General features: G+C 46.1%; 2 protein-coding genes across 2 annotated transcripts in view; one reads left to right on the top strand and one right to left on the bottom strand.

The window, feature by feature from the left end:
- The first annotated feature begins 889 nt into the window (after window positions 1–889).
- Window positions 890–4,017, top strand: hapln2 (hyaluronan and proteoglycan link protein 2). Its single transcript, XM_083678834.1, has 6 exons — window positions 890–965; window positions 1,090–1,194; window positions 1,489–1,845; window positions 2,020–2,136; window positions 2,232–2,414; window positions 3,731–4,017. Exons 2-6 carry the CDS (start codon window positions 1,116–1,118, stop codon window positions 4,006–4,008), a joined length of 1,014 nt encoding a protein of 337 aa, XP_083534960.1. The 5' UTR covers window positions 890–965; window positions 1,090–1,115; the 3' UTR covers window positions 4,009–4,017.
- Window positions 4,018–6,161: 2,144 nt separating this feature from the next.
- bcan (brevican) overlaps window positions 6,162–16,363 on the bottom strand; it is a gene marked incomplete at its 5' end in the record, with an annotated part of 10,259 nt that continues 57 nt past the window's right edge. The window contains 13 exons of the mRNA XM_083678569.1: window positions 6,162–6,293; window positions 6,518–6,700; window positions 6,923–7,067; window positions 7,425–7,507; window positions 8,724–8,882; window positions 9,310–9,417; window positions 10,313–11,467; window positions 11,701–12,996; window positions 13,141–13,434; window positions 13,676–13,803; window positions 14,460–14,634; window positions 15,203–15,595; window positions 16,345–16,363. The exon at window positions 16,345–16,363 is cut by the window's right edge and continues 57 nt beyond it. Of these exons, the coding sequence (XP_083534695.1) occupies window positions 6,166–6,293; window positions 6,518–6,700; window positions 6,923–7,067; window positions 7,425–7,507; window positions 8,724–8,882; window positions 9,310–9,417; window positions 10,313–11,467; window positions 11,701–12,996; window positions 13,141–13,434; window positions 13,676–13,803; window positions 14,460–14,634; window positions 15,203–15,595; window positions 16,345–16,363 (4,266 nt within the window). The 3' untranslated portion in view covers window positions 6,162–6,165. The remainder of the gene's footprint in view (window positions 6,294–6,517; window positions 6,701–6,922; window positions 7,068–7,424; window positions 7,508–8,723; window positions 8,883–9,309; window positions 9,418–10,312; window positions 11,468–11,700; window positions 12,997–13,140; window positions 13,435–13,675; window positions 13,804–14,459; window positions 14,635–15,202; window positions 15,596–16,344) is intronic.

Genomic DNA, 16,363 nt, shown 5'->3' with positions numbered 1-16,363 from the left:
GAGACACTACAGTCTCAGAAGACACTACAGTGCTATAGACTAGCAGAATGATGTGGCTGATAGAAGATAGTAGAAATGGACCTTCAACTCGGGTCATATACTAACAGCAGTCAGCAACAATCAACAATAATAATGACAATAATGTAACAAAGTATGTGTATCTCACTCTCTCTCTCTCTCTCTCTCTCTCTCTCTCTTTCTGACTGTGTATCCCATATAAACACAAATCAACAACACACAGACGTGAGTATTCAGCGCAGGGAGTGAAATGGCAAGTGCAGAACAGACGTGGCTCACTCAAATCCTGCAATAACAGCCCCCATATTGACAAGCAGAGGAGGGAGGCACGGAGAGACACAATGGCAGGCAGTCACATCCTCATTAACATCTGGAACAGAGAGGACAACAATCCTGTTAACACTGTCCTGTTAACATGCTGGGTTATACAGTATGAGCGCTGATCTGAGGGAGAGGGAGAGAGAGAGAGAGAGAGGGAGGGAGAGAGAGAGAGAGAGAGAGAGAGAGAGAGGGAGGGAGAGATAGAGAGAGAGAGGGAGGGAGAGAGAGAGAGAGAGAGAGAGAGAGGGAGGGAGAGATAGAGAGAGAGAGGGAGGGAGAGAGAGAGAGAGAGAGAGAGGGAGACAGAGAGAGAGAGAGAGAGAGAGACAGAGAGAGAGAGGGAGGGAGACAGAGAGAGAGAGAGAGAGAGAGAGAGCTGAACCGAATACAGGGGGAGCAGAAGAGGGAGAGGTATATTGGAGTGTCAGTGGGACTGAGAGAGAAAGAAAGGGGGAGATATTGTTTGCCTCTTCAACAGTCATTGAGAGTAACTGTTTCCGAGCTTTCAGTGCTCTATCTGACAGGAACAGGAAACCGCCATGTTTGGGTGAAAGATCCTCATTGGTGATCATAGTCACCGCTCTCTCAAAAAGAAAAAGAAATCTGCATCTCATCAACTAAATCAGGTTAGAGCTTTTGCATTTCCCTTCTATTGTACAGTTAGTCTATAGAGCTGCTGATGTTGTAGTTGTTGTAGTTATTGGTAGAGTCTGCCATTCTGTCTAAGATGATCCTATCATTCTATTGCAGCGATAGGTCAAGTGACTCCTGTCATTATGAACGGTGTTGCTCTTTTGGTACTAACTGCAAGTTGTTTCACTTGGACATTGGCTATATATCTCCCAAACAGCCAAGGTATGTATGTACAGTATATATTTTCAGTTTTTTGGTTTATTTTTTAGTTTATTACAGTTTGTCTTGTGATGGAGTGATTGTGTTAGATGCATCTGAAAAATGTACTTTGATTGAAAATACTTTTCTTGGATCTTAACAACCTAAAAATTGTAGACCATTAACATTACTGAATGATGACTATAAACTAGTGCATAGTATAACAATGTATAGTATTCTCATTGGAAAACTACAGTATAAACTGCCATTAATCTTATAGGGAATATGTGTTCATGGAATACTCCTACATTCCCACAGCGCATAAGAAACTAAAGTATCTGCTTGAGCCACTTGTTTATGCTGACGTAAGTGGCCGCCGTGGAGGAAACGTCACCCTGCCGTGTGTCCTGAGATCCAAACCTTCCCATTACAAAGTGAAATGGACCAAACTGGACCCACATCACCGTGGAACTGAAAACATTGTCATGATCTCCAACGGTCGTGCCCACAAACCTTATGGTCTGCTTGGTCCACGAGCCTCGCTTCGCAAGGCCCACGCCATGGACGCTTCGATACGGCTCAGCAACCTCGAACTGGAAGACGACGGCAGATACCGCTGTGAGCTGATCAACGGTGTCGAGGATGAGAGCGTCATCGTTACGTTGAGGATAGAAGGTAAAGGATGACAACTCTTATGTGTACGTTTCAATTCTGACATTTCAGTTGACGTGCAGGAGAAATGTCAAAGGTCAAATATTTCGTAAAACACATAGCAAAGCATGAAAAGTTTGGGATATTTTGGCGTCTGATCATCCATGTAAAATTAGGCGACTTCTATTTGAATTTCAGGGGTGGTGTTTCCATATCAGAGCAAGCAAGGTCGTTACAAATTCACTTACCAGGAGGCTCAGGAGACCTGTGCTCAACAGGACGGCACATTGGCCTCCTTCAAGCAGCTTTACAGAGGTATTCAATGTTGTTGTCAGCCTATTCTAATGACAAGTGAAGTTTACGTTTCGAAAGGCCAATCATCACTAAGCTACACGTTCCCCTCTCTGTAGCCTGGACAGAGGGTCTGGATTGGTGCAATGCAGGATGGCTCAATGATGGGACAGTCCACTACCCGATCCTGCACCCACGTGCTGCCTGTGGCGGAGAGCTGATGCCAGGCATTCGCAGCTACGGCCCCAAGGACAGGACGAAGGACCACTTTGATGCCTTCTGCTTCACCTCCAAAACCACAGGTCAGCTGATTGCCACCGTGTTTGTGGTTTCCCACACACACAGCAGTTATACAGTAGTTATACAGTAATTATACAGTAGTTATACAGTATCTCAATTATTTATAGTCTGAGCTCTGCACTGCTGTGAAACTGCTGTAATTTCAGTTGTTAACAAGAAATAGAAGAGAGAACCGATGAGCCAAAAACCACTCCTATATGTCGTACCAGTCAGTTGTTAGTGACATGTGCATATTGAATGAGTTAGTCCTCTTGCAGGGTCCAAACACATGATTTTTATTCTGGATGCTATCAGTTCTGTATCTATATCAGTTCGACAGCAGAATAAAAGGCATCATGGAATGCTGCGATTGGGTGATGAAACACACCCAAAAAGCAGCAGATATCGTCCGTTCAAACAGATTTTGTCACGGTGTAGATGAGTGTCACAGCTCACAGCTCTGTTCAGGCGTAGTCGCCTGTTTATTGAGAGTTAAATATCCATAGCGACAGGATGACCTTCGGCGATGTATAGGAGTGGGCTCTCTTATGGTCTGGAGAAGCGGGGAACAATATCAGCTGTTGTTTAGACACGCTGAAAACAAGTTCATCCGTGGGAAACTGCTTGCCCTTTAGCGACATCAGAACATCCGCTGTAATCGGAAAAATCGGAAATGTCACTGGAAAAAGTATACAAGTGAGTAGGCATACCGCATGCCACAAAGATACAGAGAGCGGATTGGATGCATTACCATCCGCCATCCTGTCTTGGAATAGGCTAACCGGAATTTCATTAGTGCCTTTCTGATTCAATAGCTCAATGATACAGCCACAAGACTTGTGTAATCCTGTCTCATGCCTTTGTCGAACAGGGTATTCTGTGTTTGTTTCCTGCTAGTCTCATATCATTTACATTACACCCAGGGGTGTACCTCATGAGTCTGGTAGCGTTACTGTGTTGAATAACGATTGAGTAGCCAAATGTCTGACATTGATGTTCAAAATTGACAGGTTAAGGCACCAATCAACAAAGACATTAAAATTCTAATTAAGAAGTTGTAAATGCCTCATTGATTAAACACTGTGTGACCTGGTGCATACCTCCTGGATTACAATATCTACAGCCTTCTGTGGTCCTCTGTGGCAAAGTTGTTAGAACATGGCGCTAACAACGCTGAAGTTGTGGGTTTGATTCCCATTGGGACCATATAAACTAGAAAAATGTATGCGCTCACTGTAGTCAGTTGCTTTGGTCAGCTAAATGGCGTATACTTTTATAATTGTTTTGTCATCAGACACATCACCTGTGAATAGAGAGCTAACCCTTTCTTCTTTTGCAGGCTCTGTGTTCTTCATCGGAGGGCCCTTCACATTTGGGGAGGCTGCACAGTCATGTAGGGGTGAAGGAGCAGAGCTAGCTCTAGTTGGCCAGCTCTATTCCGCCTGGCATTTCTCGGGCTATGACCGATGTGACGGGGGCTGGTTGCAGGACGGCAGCGTGCGCTTCCCCATCACCACCCCAAGAGAGCGCTGTGGAGATCAGGCCGAGCCTGGGGTGCGCTCTTTTGGGTTCCCCAACAAGATCCTGAGCCTCTATGGAGCCTACTGCTACAGGTAGCCTCCCAAGAGACTTGAAACATGTGTGGAGTTTGCTTCTTCAAGCTTTATAGATCCAACGATGCAGAGGACTACAGGTGCCTCCGCATGGACTACAAGTACCAGTACCACCCTAACAATTCCAGCCCTGCAGATACAGGTGGTCCTACAAAAGGTAGAGAACGTAAGACATAGGACACCCCAACAAAACACTGCTTCCGTTCTGAGCTTATTGCTGCAAGGAATGCCAACGCAACATGAATCAGAGGACTTCTCTCTTTCAAATAGGGTTGTTTTGAGTCTGTCATGACAATGGACTGCTTGTCGGTCACAAGTACATTATCATATTCACATACTGTAAATAAAAAGGCATCCAATACTGATTTATATTCTTCATATATACAGTTGTACCTAGATTTTTTGGTAACCCTTTATTTTACAGCAGAGGTTTTTGTTATACAGTGCCCAGAAAAGGTATGTGAACCCCTATACAGTGTTCACATTTTGTTGCTTGGAGCCTGAAATTGAAATGCATTTAATTAGGATTTTGTTTTACTGAACTACACAATCCACTCCACACATTCATATTTTTTTTCTGTATAAAAGTATTATACATAGTTAAAAATGAATAACCAAAAGGTCCTGTGTGAATGGGTATGTGAACCTTTGGCAATGGCAAACCAAAATGTGTACAAAGCACTCAAATTACCAAATTACCACAATCGTTGGATGGACTCCATCTATGTGCAAAAATAGTGGTGATGATATGATCATCATGATATATTAATAGGCATACTAGATGTGTATTAGTGCGTACTTGAATAAAAAAAAAAACATTGCAGGTGTCCCGCCGTGAGGCCAATGGTGACTTGGTGAAGAGCCACAGACCTCAAATATTAAGATAAGAGATAAACCATCAATGGGTCAACAATGTCCCAGTCACTCCTCAGAACTGGCCGATATGACAGAGGCCAGATTAAAACCAGTATTGAAAAAGACAGTGCCGGGGTTCACATACCTTTTCCCGGCATTGTGTGTCAATTTGTTGCTCTTAAAAATCAAATCCAAAAACTCAGATGACATTACAAAATTAAGTTTTATTGATGTTTTTTTTATTGAATCCATATCTTACTGCATTAGTTTTACAATGACTTTTTATTTTTCATAACAATTTCCTTATGTAATTGTGCAGTCATACGTGGGATTAACACTTACTTGATTACTGTTACACTACCGACATAGTGCTTTCACTGTAACTAAGACGAGGACGTCACAGATGCGTTATTTATACATTAGCCACAGTATTAAAACTTACTAATTAAATACCATTGTTTACATTTGCACATGTTTTCCTAGTATCTTAGTGATTCATTTTCTATGATAGTACAAAGGTAACAAACTGTAAATTATGGTCAGTTCAAACCAAGTACTTCAAAAGAAGATCTTGTCTGAATTCTAACCATAGTCCAAAGTCTGCAAGACACCTGAAAAACAAAGCACCAGATTGGAAGGATATGTTGAGTGTTCTGGACTGTGGCTATTGAGAAGATGGATTGGATTGAGGATTGAACAGTTGGGAAATGTTGGGAAATGTCTGATACAAAATAATACAAAAGTCTGAATCGTAACTTCTATCTTCAAGGAAGAGAGTGTCGTGGGAAAGTGGCGTCAGGTAATGTCAGACCAGCTGAGGCTGTGATTTGGGTTGCACTTTTAAACTCTCCATGAAAAAAACATACTTAATACTGTTATAAACATGTACAAATATGCCACTAGCAGTCAAATACAATAGTAATCCAACATTGTCATAACACAGGTAGGTATCTTAGCTACTTCACTTGTCAACAATCTCATAACATCAATCAACCCATTTTGATGGGACATATTTAGCTTTTAAGCTCATTAAAATGACATTTTGTGCAAGTTTGGTCCAATTCCTCTATTCTTGGTCTTTCACTGGGATGACCTCTTATAGTAAGTGTGATCGTCTCTGGGTCAGAGTTATATCAAAGTCTGTTGATGTTCTAAATGGGTTTATTCTGGAAAGAGCTGGTGACAGGAATGTAGTGACATTTCTTTAACAAGAGCCCACCTTGTTGGTGGGACAAGGTTGGACAGTCTTTGAGTTGAACACAGGATACCTGGGGAGAGAGAATCGGCATTATTAGGGTTGATACATTTAGAAGTTCCACTTTATGTCCCAAAATTCCGGAGTGGCTTTTTCTGTGGCTGTGTCCACCACAACCACTTCCTCATACTGGTAAGGGGGCGTTGTGATCTGCTCTCCTTCCGCGGAGTGGGCCAAAGCTGGAGGAAGACATAACAGGTGCAATATATCACTGTGACATGTTGTGGCAACAAGAGTATTTACAGCATAACACATGCAGTACTGTACACAAGCATCATACAAGGATCACGAGACACGTCATACAATCACCTAACGTTAGGCTTACAATTGAATCTGAAATTGAATGAATGCATGCTAAAGAGACAGTTCTACCAGCTAACAGAATGAAGGCCTTGGTCCTTACATGGGGTACAAGTGAGCAGAGGCTCCTCCCACTGGCCATTGGCCAGACACTTGATGATGGGGTTCTGCCTCTGGAGGAATCCTTCCTCACAGTAGAAGCGCACCTTGGAGTTGGTCTCGTAGCGCAGACGCGTCTTACCAAACATCTTGGCGTTGGTTACCACGGGAGGCTGGCCGCAGGAAGCTAGCCGACGACACAGAGGATGTGGGGACCCCAAACATTAAAACCATACCGTGAGCAGATGTGGACTAATTTGAGTAGATGTGGACTAATGTGAGCCGATGTGGACTAATGTGAGCCGATGTGGACTAATGTCAGCCGATGTGGACTAATGTGAGCCTATGTGGACTAACGTTCTGTGCTACAACTATCTGGTTTTATGCTGTAGCTGTGCAGGCTACTCACAGGTGCCCTTTTTGCAGGTGTAGGAAAGGTGGTAGTTGCAGGGCACGTCACTCCAACGCCCGCCGTCATGCCACACCATCACCACACAGTCCTCCCCAGACAGGAAGTAGCTGTCGGGCTGGCCCCGGTACCAGTTCTCATACAGCTGGCAGGGGAAGTGAGAGGGGGGCGAGGATGCAGTGAGTTAGTCCTTCAGCACTGTTGAGCACTGATTGGTTCACATCAGGGGGAGGCCGGTGGAGGTAGAAATCGGAGGACGGGCACTTGTTGTAACGCACGGAATGGAATGAGGAATATGGTATCCCGTCCTCCGATTTCTACCTCCACCGGCCCCCCTGGTTCACACACAGTGCTCTTCCAATGTCAATATAATGTTACGGCAAGAGTGGAGGTTATTTTTCTATCCGGTCGTACAAAACAGTGAGGAGATTCTGACACCGTGTAAACATTTAATTTATTTAGATAATTGACCTGGTTTAATCTGATTGCAATGCAGACTCACCAGAGGGTTCCCGTCAGACCAGCGGAAGTCTCCCTCGATGGTTCTGTCGTTCAGTCCGGTCCACTGGTACTCTCTGTACTTGTCTGAGGAGAGAGAGTTGCATCCCCGTGATCCTGACTCCTAATCCGCACACTTAAACATGAGACAACAGGATCTAAAGAGCCAACAGTTGTGACAGATGCACCTTTTTTTCTTTGTTTTTTATATATGTTTTTTAGGGCATTTCTGCTTTATTGGGGTAGAGACAGTAGAGATTGACAGGAAGGATGGGAGAGTGAGAGGAGAGATGACAAGCGAGATATGTCGTTGGTCGGAATCGAACCTTGAACTTGCGGTTTGTGGTACGCGCATTAGCGTGCTACGCCACAAAGCGCCCCCAGATGCACTTTTTTGACCCTTCAAAAAAAAAACTGGCTTGCTTACAGTTGAGTGTAAGATAGTGCCACACTACAGGCCATGAGAGAAACCTGAGGAATGCTAGATAATCATCACCTCTATATTTCCAGACACAACACCAACAGCGATATCAAAGCCCCTCCATATTTCATGGTAAACTGAGTGAATGGCAGGTTGAACATGAAAGAAGTCCACGTCGGTCTTCGCTGGACCGTACAGCCTCCAGCAGCGTACGTGCCCCAAACCCATTTCACAGCCTCTAGCCTCATTGCCTCTTAGCCTCACACAGCCTACATCATTTATTGTTTTATTGTTCTATTTTGTAAATTTGTAAATTCGTTTTTTTTGTTAATATTTTAGTTGTATTGTTTTTTATGTCCCATGCACCAACCTCACCAAGTCAATTTCCTGTATGTGCAAATATACTTGGTCAAATAAAAGAATTCTGATTTTGATTCTGATTCTTTACACAAACAGTTTTACTGTAATTCTATACAAAATATTCCTCACAGATTAAGATGGTTATTGAGGGGCCGTCTCAGATTCAGCATAGGCCTGTGAGTTAATTTGTTTGTCTTTAACTTAACTCCATGATGTTAGTGATATCAGTCCAACTACTAAACTTTACCATTACACCGTGATAACTAACCACTGTTTGTGATTTCAAGCAAAGCAATGTATGGAAAGCAGGAGAGGCTGGTGGAGGTGGAAATCGGAGGACAGGCTCATTGTCACGCATGGAATGGAATGAGGAATGGTATGAAACACAAAATGTTTGATACCATTCCTCAATCCATTCCGTGCATTACAATGAGCCCGCCCTCCGATTTCCAGCCTCCACTGATGCAAAGCGTTCAGGGGGCAGTCTTTCACACACAGGACATGTTTCCAAGTCTATGGTACCGTTGATGTAGTCCTGCTCTTCAGGGGTCATGACGGACACCAGGTGACCCCCACACATTCGACAGTGCTGCTCGGCCACCTCCCAGCCCTGACGCTTGATGAAGTGACGGTAACAGAAGCCCTGGAACTTCTCCCACCCGGGCTCACACGCCTCCACGTCTGACCACCGTGAAGAGGGAGAGGGGAGGAAGAGGGAGAGGGGAGGAAGAGGGAGAGGGGAGGAAGAGGGAGAGGGGAGGAAGAGGGAGAGGTGAGACCCACACAGCCGGAGACCAACATGCATAAGAAGACGAGAGTTCACATTTTGTTGGCCAGAGATTTACGTAGAATTTGTACTTTACAGACGTTAATGCCTACCAGGGGAGGCTGGTGGAGGCAGAAATCGGAGGATTGGAATCCAACAGAATGAGCCCCTCCTCCGATTTCTACCTCCACCAGCCTCCACTGACCCCTACCTTATCAAGATGGCAACCAAAATAATTTCAGTAACAAGAGTATGTATCTCCTCATTATCTCCTCCCAATCTTTTGTGATAGAATATCTGATGTGATTGCGACCAGTTAATGTGTTTGAAACCGAGAGTTACCTGTCTGACACAGGTCTCCTCCATAGCCAGGCAGGCAAAGGCACCTGTTTGACGACCCACTGTCCACACATGTTCCCCCATTCAAACAGGGGTTCTCCAGGCAGGCATCTGAGACCCAGAGGTGGGAGGTTGTATTAATGCAAGTCCATGTGAATCGACAAAAGCAGCAATGTATTTTCTGCACTGTGCTTTAGCACATAGGCTACCTCAACATCAGGGGAGGCTGGTGGAGGTACAAATCAGAGGACGGGCTCATTGTAATGCATGGAAAGCATGTTTGATACCATTCCTCATTCCATTCCATGCATTACAATGAGCCTGTCCTCCGATTTCTACCTCCACTGCTCAACATAAAGGACAGATATGACTGCAGCTAGACGTCTGCCCACCGGAGGGAGCCATCACATCACTCATCGTTTCCTAATCCGAGAGCAGCCCATATAAAAGAGAATTTTACCTGCCGTATCCCTGAATACAGAATACATCACTGAAAAGTGAATATGAATAATATTTTGAATATAATACCTATAATATCAAGAGGGCATTTACGACATTCGGCTATGTATTTTCATGTCATACAGTACAACAAACATTTACATCTTAAGAGGCAGCCATAATGCTTGCCACAACTACTCTGCCAATGCTTGAGGACTGTAATGCCACTATGAGCAGGCAGTGAGCTCCCTCTGCTGTGTGTTCACTTCCAACAGAAATAGTCTCAGATGATAATCCCTTTCTTTTATTGAGTTGTCAGTTGATTTAACTGCTCTGACAGCCACTTGAATGCTGTTTTCCAACTTTTTTTTTGGGGGGGGGGGGTCTAAGCAAAATGGGGAGAAGAATTGAGAATTGAGAACAACAAAGAAACACAATAGAGTCAAGCAGGGAGATAAAGGTGAGGTATAGGGTTGATAATTCTGTTGTTTAGCAGTAAATCATCCCTTAATCCCAGAATTGTGTTTTCATTTACCATTTAGCAAGTTTGAGTTGCGTCAAATGTTACCTGAAATGTTCCCAAATCTTGCTACTGATGATCTTCCAGCAGGTGGTGCTGCAGGAGTGGTCGTCAGTTCCTCCTCCTCAATATCCTCTGGGTACAGGGTCGCAGGTGTCGTGGTCAGATCGTCGTAGTCCTCTGTAGTGGGGGGGAGGCTTGGGGTCCCCTCAGGCTCTTCAGTGGACGGGAACGCAGTGGGGTACTCGGTTGTGGCTGATGGGGTGGTATCCAGCTCACCAGAGGATTCAGGATCGTCAGTGGTGCTGGGGTGCGACCCGCTGTACTCCAGATCTGTACGGGACTCCTGGGGTACAGTGGGGGAGGGCACCAGCTTCTCCCAGCTGGCGGTTTTGGACTGGTCAGGGAGCAGTGTGACCTCTGTGTCAGTAGAGGGTGCGTCTGTGCCAGACTCAATCTCGCTGTCATCTGTGCCATTGACCTGTGTGACAGTTTCATTTGTGTACGGGACGTCTGCTTCAATGATCCCTGAACCTTCTCCAGTGGATTGTCCTGATCCTTCTGCAGATTCAGAATGATCCTCATCAGAGCCTGATTCTCCTCCGTCTTGTCCACTCTCCTCCTGGCCGCTGCCCTCCTGGCCGCTGCCCTCCTGGCCACTGCCCTCCTGGCCGCTGCCCTCCTGGCCGCTGCCCTCCTGACCGCTGCCCTCCTGACCGCTGCCCTCCTGTCCACTCCCCTTCTGTCCACTGCCGTCGTGGCCAGAAGCTGTCGTAGTGTAGAGCACTTCTGGGCTTTCACCCAACCCCTCCTGCTCCACCTTCTCAAGCACTTCCTCCAGGGGGTCAAACCCAGATGGGACACTGGTTTCGGGGATGAAGGTTATGAACTCGCCAGGGGAGCTGGCCTCTACCTCCACAGAGGGGGGAGACAAGGTCACTGGTATGGGGGACGTGAAGAGGGTGACAGGAGGGTTCTCTATGAGGGTTCCCTCATGGACCCCGGACACGTCACTGGAACCTGTATCATAGCTGACTGTGATGACATCATCAGTTGGAACCGAGCCCTGATCTGTATGCTCATCCTGGTCCAAGGAGGTGATGGGAACGGCTGGTAGGGATTCCGCTGAGGTACCTGCCTCCTCAACCAGGGTGGATGAGTCAGGTAAAGTTACACCAGACTGCTCTTGAGTGGGATCATAGGCTGTCAGGAAAAGGATAATGAAATAGTTTAAACATACTGTACTGTAAGTGGAGCTCTGTCCATACAGATGGACAGAGCTACGCTTTCTTGATATTGCTTTCAAATATGTATACCTTTCAGTTAAAACATTCACAAGCTCTAAAAAAAAAGAGTTTTACATTGACCAATAAAATTGATTTCATAATAAAACGGAATATTAAGACCGCGTTTGTACAGATCCTCTGTGGACTTACCATACTCAGAGGTAGGGGTGGGATACGGGTCAATGTCCACCAGGTCTCCTGACTCAGCAGTCGCAGAGCCACCGTTCTCTACCGCCTGGGTGACCAGATGAGACTTGGTGTGCTCCTCTGGGAGAAGTGGATTGGCACTCTGCTCTACAGAGTCTTCCTTAGTTGGGGGGTGAACAGGTGTAGTGTTCTCCCAGTAGGAGGGCTGGATGGTGGACTGGTTAGAGAAAGGCTCTTGTTCCTCCTGAGGTGAAGTGGCGGATACAGACGTCTCCTCTACATCCCCAGCGACGGCCTCCTCAGGCCTTCCTGAAGTGTTGTAAGAGGTGCGTGGGTAGACCAACTCTGTGTCTGTGACATGGTCCAAGTGGACATCTTCGGAGTGGTCCTCCTGAGGTGTGGGTATTCCACTTTCCAAGTGCACCTCTGGAGAGGTGCTGTACCTTGAAGTGGCATCAACCCCTGATACATTATCATAACCTGCAGTCTCAGGGGCCACAGTCTGTTGTGCATTTTCTGGGGTGCTCTCTGTATGCAGATGACTTCCCTCTGAGACCTCGTACTGAGATCCTGAGGGTTTGTTACTCTCCGAGGTAGTCCCAGGCGTAGGCTGGAGATCCCTAGACTCACCCACGTCTTCATGTACTGTGATAGGCACTGAAGCCTCTGTAGCAGTCCCTGGCACACTCTCTGCCTGCTTGTCACTATCCAAAGACGGCTCTCCTGATCCTCCAAGATTTGACTCTGGCATGGGCTGGAGGGGATCAGAGTCATCGATGTTGTCCTCATCAGCAGTTGTAGAATTAGTTGTATCACCGGATTCCGAGTTTGTCTCTATATGAGGTGGATGGGATGTTGGGTTTTCATTAGGCTCCTCATAGGGTGAAAGTGGGTAACTTGAGACTGGGTTCTCCCTGGGGGCAGGTTGATAGGAATCTGGGTGGTGGGCCTTTTGCACTGGCTCCCAGTTATCCTGCGCAGACTGTGGGTCCTGTGGGATGGATGCGGCAGGGGAGACGACGTCCTGGGGATTGATGGGGAAGGGAAGCTCCTCGTGATAGACCACAGTGGGGATCTGAACCTCTACGGCCCATTGTTCATCCACATTCTCCTCTGGGTACTGCTCCTCAGGAACAGGGATGGCTGTCAGGGCGCCCTGGGCTTCACTCCCCTCCTGCTCCGTCACCTCGCCCAGGCTTAACTCCAGAGGGTCAGCCAGGGTCACAATGTCCTGCCCTATGTCCTCTGATTCTGTGGCTGAGTAATCGTGGGGAGATTCTGTGTGAGCATTGCTGTTGCCTGTGAGATGCAAAGACAATCCATGACATTTGAGCCAGAGGATAACTTAGAATACAGATACTTGTGATTGGATGCAACTACTAATCCCAAATAGTATACAACATGTATCACACCCAATAATCCCATCTACTTGGGATTACACACCTCGAAAGCAGTAAGTGTCGTGGCGAGTGTGCGCCTCAGGAAAGCCTGTCTGGTTGCTGTGGCGATAGACGGTCCTGACGCCAGGCTCGCCCCCGCCGCAGCGCTCCCTGGGGGTGACGATGGGGTATCGCACGCTGCCGTCTGCCAACCACCCTGGATTGCAGTGATTCAGGCCATCGTTCCAGGCTGCATACAGTTGACCTGTAGTAGCCAGCTCCGCCCCTTGATTCAGGCAGAAAGCCTTGGCTTCCCATAGGGTGAAACGCTGGGGGACAGAGCCATGGAAAACATCCCCTGTGGATATGGAGGGAGATGTCAGGTTCTGCTGCTCTACATTTGATCAAATTGTACAAACACTCAAATACACTACAATGGTCTTACCTAGTACCTAATGGTACCGAAAATCAATGGTAGCCATGTTGATGCAGAGGCACAGAAGAATTTAATTGCTCTGATCTGATCTGATCTGATTTGATTAATTGAATATGACTTGATTGGTCTGATCTGATCATCAAGTCTTGAATGACTGTATTACCCTCTATGTTTTCCACATAACAGTACACATCATACAGCTCATCAGGGTCCAGTAGCCCATAGTTCCTCACTCCAGGCTGTCCATCCATGTCCCCAAAACAGCCCTCCCGGGGCATCTGGATAGGGTATCTGTAGACAGGACAGAGTATTGATACCATGGAAAGTGTTGGATAACTCTGCCCTACAGAGGCGAAGTGCAGTAACTGCCGAAATGAAGAAACTGAGAAAAAGAGAGGCAGGCAGCTCACGGTTGATATGAATAAGGATTGTACCCATTAGCTTAGACAGTATACTACCACATCTCCAATAACCTGCAAACAATTTATTTGGTTATACAATTTAAAAAAATAATAATAATACAGTACCAGTCAAAAGTTTGGACACACCTTGCCAAGAGTGTGCAAAGCTGTCATCAAAGCAAAAGGTGGCTACTTTGAAAAATCTAAAATCTAAAACATATTCTGGTTTGTTTAACACTTTTTTTGTTTACTACATAATTCCATATGTGTTCCTTCATAGTTCTGATGTCTTCAATATTAATCTACAATGTAGAAAATAATTTTTTTTTAAAAATAAAGAAAAACCATTGAATGAGAAGGTGTGTCCAAACCTTTGACTGGTACTGTATATAGGGCTTTTTCTTTTCCCCATTATTTTCAGTTGAAACATTTCTGCTGTTTTCCTGCACTTTGGCTTTGTGGGGCAGAATTGTTAACAGGAGTGTTACCAGTGTCTACTTGATGTGAATGTCAGAGTGGCCCTCTACCTTCCTGCCTGGCCCTCACCTCACTGAGTGGTCGGAGAGCCAGCCTGCGTCACACTGCTCGTATCCACTGTTGTAGGCTGCCAAGAGCTGCTCTGGGGTGGCAATGTGAGCCCCGATGTCCTCACAGGCCTCCCTGGCCTGCTCAAAGGTGAAGGCATATCGACTGGAGGCATCACGGTAGTGGAACACCACCCCTGTTAACACAGGTCCGTAGTTTTGGTGTTATTTTAGGTTAAGTGCTTCTGTAGCTACGTTCACAAGAGAATACCTGATTTATAAGGTTACAAATGGCTCTGGTCAGGGGATCCATAACTCATTACCTTCTGGGTGTATGCTGTAGGACAACCGATTTGTCTCAGCAGAATGTACTGTACATTGCATGATGAAGACACAGAGCTGTGAGAGGTACAGTATCTTTGCTCTGTTTTGTTTGACATTGACTGTTTCTCGTAACTAATATGAAATCACTTCTGACTGGCTCACTGTCTCCTGAGACACATGCATTGATACATGAACTCCTGAGTTGCGATAGGAATACCGACCCGTCCCATTCATTGTTGACCTGGGTGAAATACATTGTGCTTTTAAATACTTGAGCTGCGGCTCAATTAGTCACCTGGTGCAATGAAACCAAAGCAACAGTCCCAAACGTGTGTACTCAAAGCAAGATCAAGTGCACCTCAAATACTGTCAAGTATTTGACATATGTCTTTGACCCATGTCTAGTCACCTTTGACCTTTGACCACCTTTCACCTCCTCACCTTTGACCTTGACTTGAGCCACATCGTCGGCGTCCTCCAGGCCTTGCTGGACCTCACAGCGGTAGAATCCAGTGTCATTGTAGCGTAGGCCCTCAAGCCTAAGGGTGAGGTCGGCTGGGGACGAAGCGTAATTGAGCAGGGAGGCCCGGTCCTTGTAGGCCTCGCTAACCTTCACTCTGTCCCCGCGGGCCACGAGGATCTCTGTCTCGCGCCCTTGGGACAGCACACTCCATTTGACCCGGGGCAAGGAGAGGACGACGTGGCGGCCCAACGTGGAGGGGGACGGAGGCGGGTGGGACAGAGACACCAGACAAGGCAGCGTAAGGGAGTCCCCCAAGATGGCCGACACGGCCGGGGACCTAGGGATTGTCACCTGTAGAAGTCTTGAATCATCTGGAGAGTGGAGAGTGATTGGGTCATTGGAACTCTGACTCTGGTTATTTTTCATACTGTTACTTGATGAGGCCTGCCTATGTAGTTGGATGTTAACAGCAAAATACAGTACCAGTCAAAAGTTTGGACACACCTTCTCATTCAATGGTTTTTCTTTATTTTTATTATTTTCTATTTTCTTGTAGATTAATATTGAAGACATCAAAACTATGAAGGAACACAAATGGAATTACGTAGTAAACAAAAAAAGTGTTAAACAAACCAGAATATGTTTTATATTTTAGATTCTTCAAAGTAGCCACCTTTTGCTTTGATGACAGCTTTGCACACTCTTGGCAAGGTGTGTCCCAACTTTTGACTGGTACTGTTCACCTCGCCTAGACGTTCACAGTTCGGACACAGGAGGTTTCTGTGAGTGCAGTTGACAGGACTGTACACAGTATTTTCAAATCTGGAACCCATTTCCATGTCTCGCCACTTGAAGTCATTGTGTTGTTTACACAAATACCGGATGAGACGCCCTAGCTATACCCTTGGGCAGCTCACTTAACCTTGATTTCTGCTGTAAAACTCAAGCCTACTAAAGCGGTTTCCAGAAATGTGTGTGTGTGTGTCTCCCAGGGAGGAGTGAAAGGGAATGAACAAAAGCACTCCTTTACGAAGTCAACGGTCACCCCTAATCTAATGGATGTCAGCCACCAGGTGGTTGAGGTGGGATGGGGGGGGGAGGGGGGGGTGTAGTTACGTACCTGAGCCTTGGTTTGGGGT

The sequence above is a fragment of the Argentina silus genome, assembly GCF_951799395.1.
Source record: "Argentina silus genome assembly, chromosome: 10".
NCBI classification, from domain to species: Eukaryota; Metazoa; Chordata; class Actinopteri; order Argentiniformes; family Argentinidae; genus Argentina; species Argentina silus.
This window is presented reverse-complemented; position numbering and strand designations above follow the sequence as displayed.

What these genes read in the sequence shown, in the direction of transcription:
- hapln2 (XM_083678834.1), top strand. Translation starts at nt 1,116, where the DNA reads ATGAACGGTGTTGCTCTTTTGGTACTAACTGCAAGTTGTTTCACTTGG. An exon ending in CTTCAAGCAGCTTTACAGAG is followed by an intron (nt 2,137 to 2,231) that starts GTATTCAATGTT and finishes CCCTCTCTGTAG; the next exon opens with CCTGGACAGAGGGTCTGGAT. An exon ending in CTTCACCTCCAAAACCACAG is followed by an intron (nt 2,415 to 3,730) that starts GTCAGCTGATTG and finishes CTTCTTTTGCAG; the next exon opens with GCTCTGTGTTCTTCATCGGA.